The sequence below is a fragment of the Cynocephalus volans genome, chromosome 10, assembly GCF_027409185.1.
Source record: "Cynocephalus volans isolate mCynVol1 chromosome 10, mCynVol1.pri, whole genome shotgun sequence".
NCBI classification, from domain to species: domain Eukaryota; kingdom Metazoa; phylum Chordata; class Mammalia; order Dermoptera; family Cynocephalidae; genus Cynocephalus; species Cynocephalus volans.
In genome coordinates, this window is record NC_084469.1 from 75,396,129 (window position 1) to 75,417,935 (window position 21,807).

At 39.6% G+C, this 21,807-nt stretch overlaps 1 protein-coding gene across 2 annotated transcripts in view; it reads right to left on the minus strand.

Moving 5' to 3' along the window:
• GNAO1 (G protein subunit alpha o1) overlaps positions 1-2,570 on the minus strand; it is a 174,752-nt gene extending 172,182 nt beyond the window's left edge. For both annotated transcript variants that reach the window (XM_063109162.1, XM_063109163.1), the window contains exons 1-2: positions 1,684-2,570; positions 1,404-1,446 (exon numbers count right to left, since the gene is read on the minus strand). In XM_063109162.1, coding sequence (XP_062965232.1) covers positions 1,404-1,446; positions 1,684-1,801 — 161 coding nt within the window. In that variant the 5' untranslated portion in view covers positions 1,802-2,570. The remainder of the gene's footprint in view (positions 1-1,403; positions 1,447-1,683) is intronic.
• Positions 2,571-21,807: the final 19,237 nt, after the last annotated feature.

Here is a 21,807-nt window from a genome sequence, read left to right on the forward strand (position 1 = left end):
CATCTTGGTTCAGAAACGGCAAGCATGCTTCTTCTCCCACCCACGTTCCCACGGAAGGGGTTTTTATTTTCCATTGTTTTCCTACGGGATGCAATTACTTCGGCTATTCTGTCAAGCTGAAAAATAATCATTTTTGTTTACTGCACAGCAACCCCTAATTAGAAGCTGTGTGTGCACGAAGGTGTCACAGCAAAGTGACGTGGAATCCTGGCTAAACGGTCTTAACGAACTCCTCCGTCCCGAACTGACGGCCAACGGAAGCGGCAGGACCAGCAGGGCCGGGAGGCTCCGAGGGCCTCCCACCCCCACCCCTAGCAAAGCTGCCTGTGGGCTCACCAGGAACTGCCAAGTGGATGGGGCAAGAAGCGAGCCTGAGAGTGGGAAGGAAGGGCGAGGCTCCTTACTGAGAAAGTGTGGAAGGGAATTTTCAACCATCATTCAAATCCACCTCCAGTTAATTAGGAGGGGAAACTGATATCTAAGGGGGAGGTGGCAAGTGGGGCCTGAAATCTGCATTGTGGGTACATTACATGGAACACGGCCTATGCAGAGTGTAAATAAATACATTGATAAAGACCACACAGTGAACGAGAACTGCCGGTGTCAGGAGAGCAAACGCCGGGAGGGTGGGGGAAAAGAGGGTATGGGGGGCAGCAACGGGCAGGGGCATTTGGCCTCACAACCAGCGTCCCCCTTCCATTTCTGCTTTGGATACAGCTATGCCAGTCACATACGCTTGGAAACCCACCCCTTCCCCTATCAATGCCCCCTCCCCTAACCCTCGCCCTCTTTTTGGGGGGTGGGGTGGGGAAGAAGAGGGGCATAGAAACCACAGCCTCCAGTTCAGCACCAAATCTATGAACAGCAGACACCTGATCCTCCACCACCCCAGTCTAGGGCTGGGTCCCCTCCATGTTTTAGCCAAGTTCAAAATCACTGCCCCAGGAGAAGAGCAGGGGGAAGTGGGGTTATGGATTGGGGGGGGCATGGAGGAAGGAGGAGAGAGAAATAGAGACAGAACGAAACAGACACACAGAGAGAGACAGAGATGGAGGCAGTAAAACACAAAATACTCCACGAGCAAAGAGTAATGATCATAATCATGCCAATAATGTGTGATGTTCTGATCAATATGGCGGATACTGTCATTCATACAACTACAGGCGCTCCCCTTCCCCCCCAACCCCCCAAAACACCCAGCCAGGGAGTTAGGGTGGAGGACCCAGAACCAACGTAGGGAGAGGGGGATGGGAGTCAAATCCAGGTCTGTGTGTGAGAGAGAGTGTGTATGCATGAATTAAAAACCAGGCCTGGATAGCAATGTGTAGTGAGCAAGGTAATGAAAATGATTTAAAAAATTAATTCTTAATAAAAGTACAAATCTCAATGCCACAGGGACTTACTTCATCTGCTTCACAATGGTGCTTTTTCCTGATTCTCCAGCCCCTGTTAGGACACAGATATGGGAGAAAAATTGGTGAGTGTCAGGTTAGGGGAACAGGGGGAGCGGGGCGGAGGGGGAGGGCGGTTAAGGCATGCAAGGGGGTGGGCGATCCTGGGCACATGGTGGTGCCAACTCGGGGACCAGGTCTCTCCCCAGGCGCAGGTGGGGTGGGGGAGCTGGAGACTGGGGATGCAGAGTGGCCGGGGTCGGGGTATGGGGGTGGTAGCCGCGATCCTTACCCAGCAGGAGTAATTTCACGTCTTTGGCAGCGCTGATGCCATCCTCTTTGAGGTTTTTCTCAATCGCCTTGCTCCGCTCGAGGGCGGCTCTCTCCTCTGCGCTCAGAGTACATCCCATGGTGGCCCCTTCCTTGCCACAGCCCGCGCGACTCGGCTGGCACGGCTTCCCGGCTCGGCGCGCCCCCCACCCCCCCAGAGAGCAGAGCCTGGGCTTAAAGGGGGGGGAAATCACGATATCTTCTCCTTGGCTAGAAACAAAAATGTCGAGAAACAAGAGCCCCCCGAAAAGACTGCCGCTAACAAGATTCCAGCAGCGGAGACTCGCGGCAGCTGGCAGGAGTCTGGGGGTGTCGAGAAAGGGTGGTCTGGGCCTGGGGCTCCGGAGCCGAGGAGGCGCGGGCTGCAGACACTGAGGCTGGTGCACGACCCAAAATAAATAAAATAATAGTCGAGGCTGGAGCCGCAGCCGGAGCCGGCGGAGGGTAGAGTGGGGGGCAGGGTGGGTCCTTCTGCCGCGGCTGCCGGAGGAGGAGGAGGCGGCGGCGGAGGAGGAGGCGGTGGAGGAGGCGGCGGCGGCGGCGCGGGGTGTGGAGGGAGTGAGTTAGGGGGTGCCGCTAGTGCATGTGCATCGCCGGTCCTCAGCCGTCGGTGCGTCCGCGGCGCCTTCGCCGACCCCCGCGCGTTGGGCAGGGCTGGGCAGGGGGCCGGGCCGGGGGGCAGGTCTCTAGCGGGAGACGGCGTCGCTGTCTCCCAGAGCTCGCATCGCTCGGTAGAGCCTACCAGAGAGAGAGAGGGAGAGTGAGGGAGAGGGAGAGCGTGAGGGAGCCGCGGCCAGCCGGGAGCTGGAGGGAGAGAGAGGGGGAGAGAGAGAGAGAGAGAGAGAGAGAGAGAGGAAGGGAGGGAGGGGGGAAAAAAAATGAAGGGACGCGAGCGCGCGCGCCAGAGCCGGGCGGGGGGAGGAGGCGAGCGCAGCGCGCGAGTGCGCCAGCGGCTCTGCGCACACAGCTCCGCGAGCCTCCCGCTGACGTCAGCAGGGCCGCGCGCCGGGCCCCCGGGACGGGGAGGGCGGGGGGCGGGGGAGGAGCGCGCAACGGGGCCCGCGTCAGCTGGCGGCGACGCGCGCGGCGCGACCTCCCCTCCCCCCCTCGCCCTCGCCCTCCAGGCCCGCGGCTCCCCCTGGGTGGGCGCGTGCGGGGCTGACGAGGGCGGAGCCAGGGACCAGGCGCGCGCCGGGGCGCCCCACCCCACTCCGCCTCACGCGCGGGCTGCGAGGGCCTCCTTGTCAATGGGAGCTTGGGGCTGGGCAGTCGGCGCTGCCGCAGGTGGGCTCCGGCTGGCGCCCCGCGCGGTCGCTTTCCCTCTCGGGATTGCTCTCCATCTTGTCTCCAGCAGCTTGCCTCCTTGGTTGCTCTCCAGCGGCTGGGGCCGGAGCAGCCGAGGCCGGGTTACCGGAGGAAACGTGAGGAGACAGTGGGTCGGAATAAACCCGCGCACCCCATAATTCGCCTCTGGGGCACGGGGGCAGATTCGGGTTTCTCGCTTCCCGCGTCCGCATTTATTGAGCAGCTAGTATGTGAGAGACAAAGGCTGTGGGGAGAGGAACCGCAGCCCGCTGAGACCCAGCCAGGGCCTGTTCTCCAGGAGCTTCTGCTCCCTCGGCCGTCGTCGACCCTGCTCCCAGATTCCTGCCACCGCTGTCAGTGCAGGACGTGGTTCCCACCCTGGGGAGGCTTTGATGCTGAGATGGAGGGACAGATTTTCAAGCGACCGGGAGCTTCTAGCAAAAGCTTGCTCCCTGAACACAGTTTTAACGTTTTTGCAAATGTTGGACGGTTTAGCTTGGTTGAGGTTGTCTCTGCACTGAATTTCTCTTGTCCTGCCCCTTCTCAAAGCACAAACACATAAAATGAATTATGAATAGATTTTGGGTGAGAGGAGAGGTTTACTTCCCTTCATCTTTTGAGAACATTTTTTCCTCATCTCTTTTCAAAGACCCTGAACCCCTGGTCAGTTGCTCAGTGTACAGCTAATCAAATACTGAGGAGACCAGTAGACATTTGCCAAAGTTCGGATATGCTCTGGGTGGCCTCTGAGATTTTGAAGAAATTAATTCTTACTGCACAAAGTAGTTTTTCAATCAGTCCACCAGACAGCCCCAGGGGCCCTCCTCGAGAAAGGGGCCAATAAGCAAAGTTGCATGGGGATAAGAGAGGCAAACTGCCAGTGGAAAACGTTTTTTCTAACAGTGGGGCATTTCTGTGGCTCTGAAAGCAAACTTGTTTGTTTCATTTCAACAACAGAAAAAACACTCCGGTTTTGGAAATGTTATCCAGCATAAAAATACATTTGCAATGGAGGAAAAAAGAGGCAGTTAAGGGCCACCCAGAAGAAAACATTTTTCCCATGAATTTTTTTGTTTGGTATTTCCCAGCATGGATTTGCCTCATTCTACAAATAGCTGTCTATGTCAAGTTGTATGTAATGTAAGTATTTAAATTTGAATCTCATTTTATATACTCTGGGAAACTGACAAAGGAACCCTATAGAGAATTGTTTTATAAAGTAAATGACTGCTTCCCTACCTCCCCACTTCCCCCAACAACTTTCTTTTGTGTGTTTTGGAGGTGGGGTGTTAGGGAATAAATCTCGTTTGGCTTAAAATCAGGGTATTACTAAAAATCAGCCTTCCAGATACAAAACAGAGTGCTTAGGTACCCAACAATCTATAGAATTTATTTCCTCTTGAGGTTGCAAGGACAATTATGCAGATCTACCAGATGTAGGGAAAAAATTCAACAACTTCACCTAGGTTCTGCTATTCCTACAAGATCGCATTTGAAAGACTGAAGAGGTAAGAATATAACCATTTCATTGCAGATGTTGGGTCATATTTTATGTTTTAGTGCTCTTTTTTATCAAGTAATATTTAATTTAAGATTTTAGGCTTTTGGGCATTCTGGTTTTTATGGTTGAATGAAACTATCTTTGGCTTTAGGTGTATTTATAACTTCTTGGTATCAGACCTAGTATGGTGGAGGCACAAACCTGTGTTTTGTGTTTTTATTTACCTACTCAATACTTATTAAGCACCTACCTAACATGGGAGGAGTGGCCACGGGGAGATGTTCTAGGCACTATAGATGTTGTATTTTAGGCTATCTACCCTGTTTTTTTTTCTGGGTCACTTTGCGTCTTTATAGCTGGGCTTCGTAAAAGACTAATAATAATCCGCTTCATCTGTATAGTGCTTTACAGCTTACAGTGCACTTTTACAAAAATTATCTCAGGTGATCCTCCCACATAAACCTCAGTTAGGCACTGTGGTGTGCGACGCTTCATGGCTGAGTGGAAAGAGCCTGGACCATGAATACAGATCGAACTGGGTACCCATTTTACAGCTGAGGAAGCTGAGCCTCTGAGGGGAAGAATAACTTGTTCAAGATCACGAAGTCATTAGGTAGTAATCCAGTGCTCCTTTTACAGGATTGTGGACTGAGAAATAGCATGTTATATATATATGTAAGGCATGCTCTCCAGACTCACAAAAAGCTTACAATCCCAGAACACAGACATATTCTGGTTCCCACAAAGTAAGGGTGAGAGTACCTCAGTTCTCTGTGAACTATTAGTAATTTGATAACACCAGAAGTGTTTAATTTGTCCACAATTAATTCCTGTGGGAACGAGGAAATTACAGCCCTCACATTAGGTGTGGGGATGCTTAGACCAAGGACAGATTCCATTTGGTTTTATGTGATCCTCAGAATTATATTTCTTTGATTATTGCTGTTGGTCAGAGAATAACTCTCACCTCACCCTCAGTCAACCATACTCCTTGCTATACACACACTTTTCAGCCTATTTTTAATATTATAAGTAGGTAATTAGAATGTTTTATATACTCTCTAAATGGAACAGCAGCAAAGCCTATATTAAGTGTCTTCTTTACTACTTGTGGCTCCTAGTTCAGGAGGACAGTAATTCATTATATAAACAAGGTTCCCCAGCTCTGACTTACAGAATGTAAGCTCTGATTAAGTGAACTGAATTTCCCTATTTGTTCCCTTTTATTTTTTTACTTTTATTATTTTTTTTTTTTTGGCGGCCGGCAGGTATGGGGAACTGATCCCTTGACCTTGGTGTTATGAGGCTGTGCTCTAACCAACTGAGCTTACCGGCCAGCCCCCTTTTATATTATTACTTTAATTCAGTATGCGTGTATTGACAGTCTACTATGTTTAATACACTGATTTAGACTCAAAGGGAGGTTCAGATATAAAAGCTTGGAATCTTGAAATCTTGAAACCCCTGAAATGTTTTTTCAAAACCACTCACATTAGATTCAGCTGGGGTACTTGTTAAAAAATCAGTTATCCATCTTCTTCCAAGTCAGACTCTTCTGCAATTTGCATTGATAGCCACTCCCCAGGTGATTTTTCTATACACAAAGTGTTGTTGGTCTTGTCCAGAATCTGTATGTGCCAGCTAATCTGCTAGGAGCTTACTCTTAAAGTCCAGATATCTCACATATTTCTGAATTCAACTTTTCTCTATGTTTGCTAGTTTTTCGTATTGTCAAAGGAAAAAAATTATGAAGATTGCTGTTCCTTATGAACACTACTATCATGGGAAGAAACTAGGCTAAACAGTGTTTCATGAACTAAATGAAACTAAACTAAATGTCAAGTGTTAGGCATGTTAAGGAGAATGGTAGATCACTAGACATTTTGGGTTTCTGCACTGTTTCTATTATAAAATTGATAGCTCGCAATTCAACTTAGTGGTGAATGTAATTTAGAAGAATGTCTGAATTAGGCTAAAGAGATGACTTCCTGTTTTCTGATAAATATATGGCATCAATGAGAGAAGGTACTGATCAATTTTATTTATGACCCTAAAAGACAAGCCTCCTATTTAGCATTTTCCTGACTGATATTTTGTGCACATCTCTCAGATTGACCACAGTAATAGTTCTCAAATGTTATTGTGCATAAAATTTACCTGAAATACTTTTTAAATTGCGGATTCCTGGGTCCCATCCCTAGAATTTCTTAATCAGTAATTCTCAGATGGAGCCTGGGAATCTTTAATTTTACAATTATGCCTTCTCCCCCAAGTGATTACTGATGTACTTTGGGAAACACATCACTGTACTGTAAACTTCTTTGAGGTAAGGGAGTTGTCTTATCACCTTGTATCTATTCCAAAAGGTCAAGCATGGCCCACTGCCCACAGGTCATCAATTTTAATATTTGTTAACTAAATTCACCTGTCTATAAGCAAGGGCTAAATCAGACAATATATCAAAGCTTTTCCCACCTCTGGGACTTTTTGATTTTTCTGATAGAAATTTTGTTACTTGATTATTCTACAAAATGTTTAAGATTGGGCAAGTTCAAAAAGGTAATGACTTGTTTTCAAGTAAAGTTCTGAAAAATGAAATAATACTGATTTTAAACAAACAAATGGGGAGATTTATTGGCCTATAGGAGCTTGTGAGAAGAGTGTATGCTAAATGTTTTTCACATTCCCATCAGAAAAATTTTTGCTGAAAAATTTTGTTTGCTATTTTGTTATTCTGTAGATGTCATGAAAAAAAAAAGTTGGTTTCCTCATTTATAATTGTTAGGGATAAGAGATACCATGGGAAGAAATAAAACTTTTGTGTACTTTTAAATGGGGAGACTTGCATGAAGGAGCAGATTAAATCTTGTAGGTAATTTAATTGAACTCTTAAGTTATTGCAGTCTATTAGATGGTCACTGTTGACAGCATCATTTGCTGAGTGTATTTTGATGGTTCAAGAACCCCAAAGAGGGTATGCTTTGTGATTTTTCTCAATTTAGGATAGCAAGAGTATCCCACAGGGATGCATTTGGTTTGAATAGAGTGGAAAGTTGGAGGGGGCCAGGACTAATGCTTTCATGTTAATAATAAGATTGACCAAGAGTTGGAATTGAAGTTGGAAGCTTGGCTTGATATGAAGGTGCTACCTAACAGTAATGGTTTCCTGTTGGAATTTTCTTGGAAGATCTTTCATCAGAAACAAAGTTTTTTATTTGTTGTTTTGGGAATAAAAGTACTTTTCAACCTACCTGGGCTAGAATTGACAGCTAAGATTAGCAGGTACATATTTGTAAAGTATTTATTTAATATTTATTACGTTCTCTAGAAGACAGGAGATTTCCTTATAAAAAGGTTTCTTGCATTATTTATCATATATTTTATCTCCATAGAGCTTTTCACACATGCAGCTCAAACACATTTTAGACATTATCTCATTAGTCTTTTGTAAGCTTCAAGGTCCAAAGTCTTATTACCACATTACAAATAGAACTGTTTTTTTTGTTGCTGTTGTTCCTATCAGTCATATTTGTGAAAGCAAATTATAGGTGAATTTTATGAGTCCAGTTAAAACCAATTTGAATTGGCTGTAACAAGTGTGACTGGAGGTAGGTGGAGGTTATCAATTAGTTCAGACTTAGAAGTGGGTTGAGGGTGTTTGGCCAGACTAAACTGATTTAATTTTTTGACTCCTCTGTATTCTCTAAAGTACATGTGGTTTGGGGTCTTCCTAGAGTCTGCCAAATACCAAGAATGTGGCGTTCTAGTCACGTAACACGGTTCTTCAGATGAGCTGACATTTAGGCTTGCTATCTGTTCCCCAAAGGCCTGTGAAACCCTAACCTCTGTAGCAGAGAAATACATTTTTGTGAAATTCCTATGTGTGTGATGGAGCACATCTATAGAAAAAGGACAATTCAGGGAGAGACACATTTTCAGCCAGACACCTATCCCATAGGACTTTTAGCTAGAATCATTCAGAGCTTGAAGTAAAAAGAAAAGAACTGCACTGATTTTCTTCTTAAGTTGTCCGTCTCTGAAGTCCACTCTATTTCCCCCAGCCATTGTAGCCTTTGCAGAGGGCTAAGAGGAAAGAAGGACTGTAAAAGTTATATTCAATATAAATGAAAAACAGCATTGTTGGTAATGACTAAAGAAAAGACAAATACAGATCTCAATAAAAACACTGAATGTAATGGTTTAACCATGACTGAAATTGAGGTAGAAACCCAAAGGCAATCTTAAAAAAAAAAAAATAAGTGGTGGGATTGAGAGGTGGAGTGAATAGGGCAGCGAAAGGAAAAGGGCACATTTGGGGATTGGCCAATTCGATTAACCTTTCTTGGATTATACCACCTCTGCTTCTGTTTTAGGAAGGGAGTGATTCCAACCATTTGCACCTTCTTCTCTTTTGCCTCCTGCACTTTTGCTCTACTCATATACTTGGCCTTATTCGTCCTACCCCAACCCAAACATTTCTCCAGCAAGAAAATAGTGATAAGAATGATATTTTCCCTATAATTATCTTCATTTATGTAATACATGAATTTATTTAATATTTATTGTGTACTTACCATGTGCCAGACACTGTGCTAGATGCTGGGAATACACAGTTAAATATAACACACATGTTCCTCTGCCACCATGGTGTATATAGTGTCTGACCTGTGAATTATAACAATTTCTCATGCATTATTTGATTTGGTGTTTATAACAGCTCTTTGAAATAGCCAGGGTTTCTATTCTCATTTCATGCGTAATAAAATTAAGCTTAGAGAAATTCAAGTGATTTATCCAAGATCACACAGCTCGTAAATATAGGATGTGTAATCAGGATGGATTCCCTAATTTTCTAAATTCCCAGGCAGTGGTCTTTGCACTACATCATGCCACTTCCCTAAGATCCAAAGGTTCTAAGTTGCTCTTTTAAATAGCACTGAGACCAAGTATGTTATTCATATTTTAGTGAGTTTTTAGTTTCCTCAGTAATCCTTCCCCTTCTTTCTCAGATATTATTGTATAACATCATAAATGAACTTTAATAAATTCATAATCCCATGACATATATTACAATAAATTGCTCCTAGCTCTTAAAACAGAATAGATTATCTTTGTTGTGCACATATACCAGAATATTCTCCGTACTTTGCAGCACGCCCTCCCCCATAAAGGTGGCACCCAGACATTGGGAGCAGATGATATACAACTACTAAAAAAAATATTGGTAAGCTTCAGTCCCAAATAGATTTGGACAAATGACAAATGAAAGTAATTTTCACAACTAAGGGAAGTAACATTAAGAAAGGCAGCAGGGTGAAAAGAACACTGTACTGGAACAAAGACACAAGACTTGTAGTCTTTGTTCAGCCAATGTTGGGAGACTTAATTCACTTTCCAGACCTCAATCAAGGAACTGAATTTTAGCCACCTATATTCTACTCCATAAGTCTAAATCTGAGTTGCGTGGACAAAGAACCTGGGGAGACTTTAGAAGGCAGAGTTATAGTGGGTAGGAGTCCCTCCAGAGGGCAAAGCAAAAAAATGTTATAAATCTGGGTACGTCCATTCCACTGTCAAAATGTTTTCCTTTACTTTTTTCCTCCTTTTAAGTCAGGAATGAACCTTTCATTACGTCTTATGGCATTTGCTTTAGAAATATAACTCTTTTGTAAACATACCAAGCCAATATTATGAAAAGACTGCGGCTTGATTTTGATTTTCTAACTTAGAAGTAACACTACTCCTAGAAATACTGGAGTTTTTAAAATCCACTCTGAAAGGTTTTCTCCAGATTGCCTTGTATTCCTTTCAGCACAGCAGGCAGATAATGGCTTGTAATCACTATCCAATTGATTTTGAGAGTATTTCCTTGTGGGTGAACAGGATGATTGGGGAACATCCCAGGGGTCTGGGAAAGGATAGTCAAGGGAGGTACATAGATCCAGGAGTGAGACAGCCAGTGGTAACTAACAAAAGGGACGAAGAACTCGAACTCGACAAGGGGTTTACCTTTTCTCAGCAGCCTCTACTGGATCTATTCAGTTCTGTCTTATGATTTTCTGTGGCATTGGCTCTAACAGTTTTTCTCATTCTTCACTTTATTTTAGTGATTGCTAGTTGCTGAAAGGGTGTCATTGAGGGAATAGAGGAATTCAGCATGATGCTTCCACAGCTTTAGAGATACCAGTGCTCTAAGGATGAAGGAACCAAAGATTTATGGGTTTATCCAATAGTGAGTTAAGAATTAGGGTTTTTAGAAATTCTAGAATATATGTTATGGGTGTAGTATATGTTAGAGAGAATGCTAGAACTCCAATCAGAGAACTTAACATCAAGGAAAAAACCTTTGCTCTACATCAAAAGTCTGGTTGATGAATTTACATTTATATGTTCTAGATTAAAATAAAATGCTTAATGTATGCACACACAAAAATTTAAAGTTTTTATTTCATTACAGAAGTAATCTGCTATTTTAAAGATAAGAGGAGATACACAGAGAAGAGCTGGGTTCTCTACCCTAGACTGAATAAGCTATGACATTTTAGAATTTCTTAGGGGTGGAGACAATTTGCTGTTGGTTCCAGAATCCAGCTGCCCTCCCACATCCCATCTCTCTCAGGGAGCTACTCTGTTTAGTAATCAGTTTCTTTCACATTTAGTTGCCATAATTTTAACTGCTGAGAAAAACCACCATCCACCCTATGACAATGTCCTGAGGCTCACATCTGAAACCGAGTTTAGGTAAGGAATGGGTAGTTGGGTCAGATAGGTCTTTTCCAGTGTTTTCAGTAGGGTCATTTAGCTCCCTAGGGCACACTAACCTTTGTCACAGGTCCTGGACTAAGCTAGGGCACGAGCAAGGAAAATCCAAGTGCTGCTTGATGGTTGAGCATCAAATCCAGTCTCTGTGCTGGTCCTTTCTTGAGTTTACTCTAGCCACAAGGAATACGCTCTCACCTTGGTCCTTGTGACTAGTTCTAGTAATAGGCTTCTTTTAGGTTTTCTATATCACTTCTGACCCTGCTTTGGGATTGGAGTTCTACTTTAATCCTTATACCTTATGGAAATTAGAAGTCAATCCCTAAACCAAAGTCTGCATGACTAAATCCTTACGACAGGATTCCACATTTCTGATGCCTATCATTGGTCTGTTTGGTACTTTGCTTATTGCTGATGTCTAACTCCTAACACATCTCTCCACTTCTGGGTTTCTACCTGTTGACATTGTGGGACCTTCTTCCCATCCCCATAATGACCTACATGAATCCCTTGCTTACTCTCAGATTCCTTGACAGCTTGCCTTGCCCGCATATTTGGATTTCTTTTTGGCGCCTATCCAGTGAACCTGTTATCCTGCCTAGTCCCAGTGGGATTGCCTGTAGTCATTCTCATACTTTAATGTGTATAAAAATCCCCAAGGGTGCTTATAAAAAATGCAAGTTCTTGGGATCCCTTAGAGATTGTGATTCAGTAATTCTGAAATGGGGCTTAGAAATCTCATTTAGTACTGGCTGGTTAGCTCAGTTGGTTAGAGCAAGGTGTTGGTAATTCCAAGCAAGGGTTTGGATCCCCATACTGGCCAGCTGCCAGGAAAAAAAAAAGAAATCTGCATTTAAATCTGTACTCCCAAATAATTTTGAGGTACCTGGGTAAAACCACACCTTGAGAAAGTTATCTATTCTCTGGGGCTTGATCCTTCCTTATCAGGCCCAGCACATCTCCAACCAAATGATTTTGACAGATCATGAGAAAAATCACTTTTCCATGAGGAATCTTTGAATATCATAATCGTTGTTACATTTTAGAATATTTTTTGTTTCTATATTTCTGCTTCTTGGACTGTGGAAACTTTACAGAGTTTCTAATACCTAGCTAGCTAAACTCTGGCTAGTAAGTCATTCAAGTATATCACAATTTTAAGAATCCTTATTTTGGCCTCATGCTTTGGGCTCTGTCTTCTCTGTGGTAAAGATAACATAAAGTCTTAGAAATGCATGCATCAGCAATGTCTCTGGACTGCATTTTAGGACAATGGAGGAAAGTATCTTCTTACTCTTTGGTCTGGATTTATGTTTAAATATTGACCTCATCAACGTGCCTATGTATGCCATTATAGGATTAACATAAATTCATGTATATATTGACATAAAGAGAAGGGAACTGGACATGGGAACTTAGAAGGCAGGAGTCCAAGTGCAGGAGAACTTTTCTCTGTTGTAGGATAGTGGCTTTTGTGAGCCCTACCCTGAACTAAATGCAATAGTCCTCAGATTCAGGTTAAACATTTTTGGAAAGAATACTTCAGAGAGCATTGTTGTGGGCTTCCTATTATATATTGAGTGTGTCATAAGGTGCTCCCAGTGGCTTAGAAAAATTCTAAGCCATTTGAAGCCTGTGGGAGCCATCAAGAAACCCAAAGAATAACTTCTGTTTCTGGTCAAGGTGGAGTATCAGTTACTGCCTGTTTACCTTCCCACCTGAAACAACCAGGAAAAACAGACAAAATATGTGAAATAATGGTTTTCAAGACCCTGGACATCAGGCAATGAATGATAGTGATTCCTAAGACACAGGAAACAAATGAGGTGACCCTACAATTATCACAGCTGCCTTGAGGGAGTTTTTAGGTTGTGATGCAGGGAGGGAGGAACCCAGGTGGAACTTAGCAGACTTCCTGAATTGAGGAGATGGGGCTGAGAGTCTGGGGAGACCAAGGAAGCTAGAGTCCTCAGGATAAAGTACTGAAGAGGAGAGAGCTGCACAGAGAGAGAACTTTGTATATCTGCAAAATTATCTGCTGGAATTATCTTACTGTTATAGTAATAGCTACAGCATTCATAGGCTAGGACTAACCATTAAGACAAATATTTGTGTTGCTAATTGGCACATACATGATACATGTGAGGAAATTGTCCAAGACTGGGGACATAACCATGAAAGAGGGTTAGAGGGAACAGCAACAGCTCTCACACAGGTACAATAATACTGCCTGTTTCTGTCAGCCAGATCAGAACATCTCATAATTCATGGAATATTGGAGAGAGTATTTAGAAGGGTCTTGCTTCAATAGTGGGGAGTTATCAACTCTAGACTAAATCTTACATGCATCCTGCCTAATAAGCAAAATTCAAAGTGATCAAACTGTTTTTAAGGCTCTTAACTGTGTACTGGAAATAAATATAAAAATATCCAGCATCCAACAAGGGAACATTTACAATGTCCAACACCCAAGCTAATATTCCAGTGATGCAGAAAAGCAAAGAAAATCTGACCCATAATGAGACCAATCCATCAATCAAAACTAAATCAAAACTGACACAGATATTAGAATTAGCAGACAAGGACATTATAACTTATTAGAACTGCATTATAACTGTAAGTAGAGACTTAAAATATGTTGTTGTTGTTTTTGTTTATGTTTTTGTTTTAAAGGCCCAAATTCAACTTCTGGAGATGAAAACTACAATGTTTGACATGAAAAATACAATACATTGAACCAACAATACATTAGATGTTAAAGAGTAAAAGATTTAGGAACTTGATGGCATAGAAATACAAGATATCCAAAATTAAACACACATTTGAAAAGAGAAAACAGAATTTTTTATATTAGGCAGACATAAATAATACCTTATCAGTAATTATGTTAAATGTAAATGAATTAAATATGCCAAATAAAAGGCAGAGATTTGGAGAATGGATTTTAAAAAACATGATCTAACTATATGCTATCCACAAGAGCACACTTTAGATTCAAAAATACAAATATACTGAAAGTAAGAGGATGAGGAAAATGATATACCATGGAAACAGTAATCAAAAGAGAGCTGAAGTGGCTATACTCATATCAGACAAAATAGATTTTAAGACAAAAATTATTACTAGAGACAAAGAGGGACACTTATAATGATAAAAGGAAGATATTAGGAAGATATAATAATTTATAACCCTTGGACATGTAATAATTTTAAACATTTATACCTAACTACTGAGCCCCAAAATACATCAAGCAAAAACTGACAGAACTGAAGGAAGAAATAGAAAATTCAGCAATAATGACTTTCTCAATAATGGTTAGAATAACTAGGCATAGGATCAACAAGGAAATAGAAGACTTTTTTTTTTTTTGGTCTTTTTTGTGACCGGCACTCAGCCAGTGAGTGCATCGGCCATTCCTATATAGGATCCGAACCCGCGGTGGGAGCGTCGCCGTGCTCCCAGCACCGCACTCTCCGGAGCGCGCCACGGGCTCGGCCCGGAAATAGAAGACTTGAACAATATACAAATCAACTAGGCCTAACAGGTATGTATGGAACCCTCCACGCAATAACAGCAGGATATACATTCTTCTCACACACACATGGAATATTCTCCAGGCTAGACCAATGGTAGGCCACAAAATAAGCCTCAATAAATTTAAAAGTATTGATCACAATGGAATTAAATTAAAAACCAATAACAGAAGGAAACTTGAGAAATACACAAATATGTAGAAAAATAAATAACACACTCCTAAATAATCAATGGGCCAAAGAAGAAATAACAAGGAAAATTAGAAAATACTTTGAAATAAATGAAAATAAAAACACAGTGTGCCAAAGCTTACAAAATTCAGCTAACAGAGGGGACATTGTTGGGGGGGAGGGGGGGAGGGAGAAGGGAGGGAGGTTTTGGTGGTGGGGAGCAGTAATCAGCCACAATGTATATCAACAAAATAAAATTAAAAAAAAAAAAAAAAAAAGAGTATATTTCAAAATGTTAAAAAAAAAATAAATTAAAAAAAAATAAATAAAATAAAAAAAAATCAAATCAAATCAAATCCCAAAAAAAAAAAAAAAAAAAAAATTCAGCTAAAACAGTACGTAAGGGGAAATTTATAATGGTGAATGCCTGTTTAAAAAAAAAAAGTATATATAAAGTGAATAATAAAGAACTTAAAGAGAACAAACAAAACTAAAGCAAGCAGAGGAAGGAAATAATGAGATTAGGAAAAAATGAAATAGAACATAGAAAACCCGTAGAGAAAAATCAATAAAATCAAAAGTTTGTTTTTTGAAAAGATCAACAAAATAGACAAACCTTTAGCTAGACTGGCCAAGAAAAAAAGAAGATTGAAATTACTAAAATCAGACATTTTAAAGCATACATTACTACCAACCTAAGAGTAATAAAAGAGTATAAATGAATACTTTGAATAATTGTATGCCAACAAATGAGATAACTAAGATAAAATGGCCAAATTACTGAAACTGACTCAAGAAGAAGTAAAAGATCTGAACAGACCTGTAACAAGTAAAGAGATTGAATTAGTAATTTAAAATTTCCAACAGAGAAAAGCCCAGGCCCAAATGGCCTTACTGGTAAATTCTACCAAACATTTAAAGAAAGAATTCCAGACTTAATATTCTCAAGATTTCAATATTAGCATCCAGAGAGATCTATAGATTCAATGCAATCCCTATCAAAATCCCTGTGACAGTCTTTGCAGAAATAGAAAAACCATCCTAAAATTTATATAGAATCTCAAAGGACCACAATTAGCCAAAACAGTCTTGTAAAGAAAAAAAAAGGACAAAGCTGGAGGACTCACACTTGCTTATTTTAAAACTTACTACAAGTCTACAGTAATCAAACCAGTGTGGTACTGCCATAAAGACAGACATATAGATGAATGGAATAGAATAGAGAGCCCAGAAATAAGCCCTTTCATATATGGCCAAATGATTTTTGACAAGGGTGCCAAGACCATTTAATGGGGAGAGGACAGTGTTTTCAACAAGTACTGCTGGGAAACTGGATATTTACATATCAAAGAATGAAGTTAGACCCTTACCTAACACCATATACAAAAATTAAAATGGATTAAAAACCTTCATGTAAGAACTAAAACTATAAAGTCTTAGAAGAAAACATAGGAAAAATCTTTACAATATTGGATTTAGCAGTGATTTCTTGGATATGACACCAAAGATAAGGCAACATAAGGAAAAATAGACAAATTTGACTTCATTAAAATTCTTTTTAATTGTGCATCCAAAGACATTATCAACAGAATAAAAAGGCGACCCATAAAATGGGAGAAAATATTTGCAAATCATAGATCTGATAAGGGATTAATATCCAGAATATATAGAGAACTCCTAAGACTCGATAAAAAAAAAATCACCCTGATTAAAAAATGGGCAAAAGTCTCAAATAGACATTTTTCCAAAGACGATATACAAATGGACAATAAGCATATGAAAAGATGCTTAGCATCACTACTCATTAGGAAAATACAATAGAAACTACAGTTAGATACCACCTCACACTCTAAAGGATGGCTAGTATTAAAAGAAAAACAGAAAATAACAAATGTTGGTGAGGTTGTGGAATAATTGGGACCCTTGTACGTTCTTGATGGGAATGTAAAATGGTACAAGTGCTGTGGAAAATAGTATGGCAGCTTTTCAAAAATTAAAAATACAATTAGCATATGATCCCACAATTCCATTTCTCAGTATATACCCAAAAGAATTGAAAGGGTTTTAAAGAGAAGTTTTTATACCCATGTTCATAGCAGCATTGTTCACATTACCTAAAACGTGGAAGCAACCCAATTATCCACTGATGGATGAATGGATAAGCACAATGTAGCATATACATTCAATAGAATATTATCCAGTCTTAAACAGGAATGGAATTCTGACATATGCTACAACATTGATGAACCCTGAGAACAATTATTCTAAGCAAAATAAGCCAGTCATGAAAAGACAAATATTGAATAATTCCACTTATATAAGGTACTTGGAGTAGTCACATTCATAGAGACAGAAAGCAGAATAGTGGTTGCCAGGGACTGGAGGGAGGGATGAATGGAGAGTTACTGTTTAATAGGTGTAGAGTTTCAGTTTTACAAGATGAAAAGAGTTCTGAAGATGGATGGTTGGTAAACATTATGAATGTATTTAATACCACTGAACTGTACAGTTAAAATGGTTAAGATGATAATTTTTATGTTATGTGTATTTTACCACAATAAAAAAAAATTGGAGGAAAATCTACTCCAATCTTTCTCAAACTCTTTCAAAAAAAAGAAGAAAAAGAAACATTTCCCAACTTAATCTGTGGTGCCAGTATTTCCCTGATACCAAAACCAGTCAAAGACATCACAAAAAAAGAAAACTTCAGGCTAATATCCCTTATGACTATAGATGCAAAAATCCTCAACAAAATACTGGAAAACCTAATCCAGCAATGTGTAAAAGGGATATGCCATGATCGAGTTAGATTTGATCAATCAATGCAGAAAAGGCATTTGACAAAATCCAGCAATGCTTTTTCTGCATCAATTGAGATGATCATGTGCTTTTTGTCCTTTGTTCTATTAAGAGAGCACATTGTATTGATTTTCAGTTATTAAATCAAACTTTCATTCCTGGGATAAGTCCCACTTGATCTTTGTGCATTACTTTTATACAAAAGATCTAGGGTGCAACATGGTGACTATAGTAAATAACAATGTATTGAATACTTGAAAATTGCTAAGAGAATAGATTTTAAGTGTTCTCATTACACACAAAAATGATATGAGTTAATGTATTATGTTTATTAGCTTGATTTAGGCATTTCACAGTGTGTACATATTTCAAAACATCATGTTGTACCATGAAAATATGTACAATTTTTATGTCAATTTAAAGAAATAAAAGCACAAGTTCAAGACTTGTACGTTGAACACTACAAAATATTGTTGAAAGAAACTAAAGAGTATTTGAATAAATGGAAAAATATGCCGTGTTCATGGATTGGAAGACTTAATATTGTTAAGAAGACAATACTCCCAAATTGATATACATATTCAATGAAACTCCTATCAAATCTCAGCTGGCTGTTTTTGAAGAAATTGTCAAGCTCATCCTAAAATTCATGTGGAAAATGCAAGGGATCCAGAATAGCCAAAACAATCCTGAAAAAGAACAAAGTTGGAGGATTCATACTTCCTGACTTTAAAACATACTGAAAGCTACAGTAATGAAGACAGTGTAGTACTGGCACAAGGATAGACATATAGAGTCATATAGATCAATGGAATAGAATTAACAGTCCAGAAATCAACGCTTACCTTTATGGTCAATTGATTTTTGACAAGGGTGCCAAGACAATCAAATAGAGAAAGAAATACTTGAGATTCCCATATTTAAGAGAATAAATTGGACCTTTACCTCACAGCTAACACAGAAATGAGCTCGTAGATCTAAATGTAAGAGCTAAAATTATAAAACTTTTATAAGAAACCACTGGATTAAATCTTCGTGGTTTTGGTGCAATGGTTTCTTAGATACAATACCATAAGTATAAGTGACAAAAGAGAAATTAGTGAGTTGGACTTCATCAAAATTAAATTTTTTCATGCTGTAAAGGGCACCATCAAGGAAGTAAAAAAGCAACCCACAGATGGAAGAAAATATTTGTAAATTATATATGTGTTAAGGGGCTTGTACCCAGAATATATAAAGAACTCTTACAACTCAATAATAAAAAGACAATCAATTTAAAAATGGGCAAAGGATCTGATTAGACATTTCCCCAAAGAACATATACAAATAGCCGATAAGGACACAAAAAGATGCTCAACATCCTTAGTCAGTAGGGAAACGCAAATAAAGACCACAATGAGATACCACTTTACACTTAACGGGGATGGCTATAGTAAAAAAGACAGACAATAATTGGTGCTATTGAGTATGTAGAAAAAGTGGAAACCTCATCCATTGCTGGTAGGAATGTAAACAGTGCTGCCACTTTGGAAAACAGTTTGATAGTTCCTCAGAAAGTTCCTCCTTGCAATTAAAAAATTCCACTCCTAGTTATATACCCAAGAAAAATGAAATCATATGTCCACACAAAAACTTAATCTTCGTAGCAGCAATATTCATTATAGCCTCAAAATTGAAACAGTCCAAACATCCATCAATTAATGAACTAATGAACAAAATGTGGCATATCCATACTATAGAACATTATTTACCCTTAAAAGGAATTAGGTATTGATACATGCTCCGACATGGATGAACCTTGAAAACATGCTAAGTGAAAGCCAGGTACAAAAGACCAGATATCATATAATTCTTTCTATATGAAATGTTTAGAATAGGAAAATCTATAAAAACAGAAAGTAGATTAGTGGCTGCCTAGAGTGGGGTGGGGGAGGAGGATGATGAAGGAGTTACTGTTAATGAGTGTGGTAGGCACAATAATGGTCTCCAAAGATATCCACATTTTAATCCTCAGAACCTGTGAATACATTACTTTACATGACAAAAGGTATTTTGCAGATGTGGTAAAGTGTACAGAATTTGAGATGGAGAGATTATCTAGAATTATCCACTTGAATATCTAATCATATAAATCTTTAAAAATAGAGAACCTCTCCCAGATTTGGTGAGTGAGGGAAATGTGAATGATCGGAGAGATTCAGTGTTGCTGGCTTTTCAGATGGAAGAAGAGGGCCACAGCTAAGGAATGTAGGTGCCCTCTAGAAGAGGCAAGGAGATGGGTCTTTCCCTAGAGCCTACAGAAAGAAATGCAACTCCTTGACATTTTGATTTTAGCCCAGACTATTTCATACTTCTCCAGAACTCTAAGATAATACATCTGTACTGCTTTAACCACCTAGTGCAGTAATTTGTTGTGGCAGCCATAGAAAACTAACTGGAATTTTTCTTGGAAGTTATGAAAATGTTCTAAAATAATATAGTGGTGATGATTTCACAGCTTTCTGAATATGCTAAAAAACATTGATGTGTACACTTTAAATGGATGGATTTTATGGTATGTGAATTATATCTCAATAAAGCTGCTTTTAAAAAAGAAAAGAGCATCAGTGAGATGAAGGACAACTTCAAGCCAGCTAATATGTATATAATTAGAGTTCCTGAAGGGAGATCAGAAAAAATTTATAAAGAAATGACCAAAAATATTTGAATTTTGATAAAAACTACAAATCCATAAATCCAAGAATCACAGTGAACCTCAAGCACAAGAAACTTGAAGAAAACTAAGATTCAACATAACAAAACTCCTCAAAACTAGTGATAAAAAGAAAACCCTAAAAGCAGCCAGAGAATAAACAATATATTGTGTACAGAGAAACAAAGATAAGGATAAAGCTTGTTTCTCTTTGGAAATGATGCAAATGTTAAGACAGTGAAACAATATGTTAAAAATACTAAAAGAAAAATACTGCCAAACTAGAATTCTATGCCTAGAAAAAAAAACTCTTAAAAGTAAAGACAAAATAATTACTTTTTCAGAAATAAAAAAGCTGGAAGTATTTATCAGCAATAGACTAGAAATTCTAAAGAAAGTCCTTTAGGCAGAAGGAAAATGACACCAATTGGAAATATGTATCTACAAAAAGGAATAAAGAACACCAGAAAAGACAACTACATGGGGAAATATGTAAGATTTTATTGTATTATTTAAATCCCTTTAAGAGACAATTGACTGTCTAAACCCAAATAATAATAATGTGTTGTGGGATTTATAGCATATGTATAATTAAAATATATGACAAGAAAGGGTAGGAGGGAGCAATAGAAGTATACAATTTAAGGCTCTTTTATGTAAATTAGTATACTATCACTGGAAGTTATACCATGATAAGTTAAAGATGTATACTATCAATCCTAAAGGAACTATTAAAATAGCAAAACAAGGCTTATAGCTAATAAACAGAGGAGATAAAATGAAAAACTAAAAAATAATCCAAAAGGTGGCTGAAAAAGAGGAAAAGGGAGAAAAAAATAGGTGGGACAAATAGAAGATATATAGCAAGATGATAGATATAAATTTAACCATATCAATAATCACCTTAAGTGTAGAGGGCTAAACATTCCAATTAAAAACCAGAGGCTGGCCTGTTAGCTCAGTTTATTAGAGCACAGCCTTGTAACAACAAGGTCAAGGGTTCGGTCCCCCTTACCAGCTAGCTGCCAAAAAAAAAAAAAAAAGCAGAGATTATCAGGTTGGATAAAAAAGCATGACTAAGGGCCGAGCCTGTGGCGCACATGGGAGAGTGCGGCGCTGGGAGCGTGGCAACGCTCCCGCCGCGGGTTCAGATCCTATATAGGAATGGCCAGTGCACTCACTGGCTGAGTGCCGGTCACGACAAAGACAAAAAAAAAAAAAAAAAAAAAAAAAAAGCATGACTAAACTATATGCCATTTACAAGAAACACAATTGAAATGTAAAGACACAAACAGGTTTAAAAGTAAAAGGATGGAAAAAGTTATA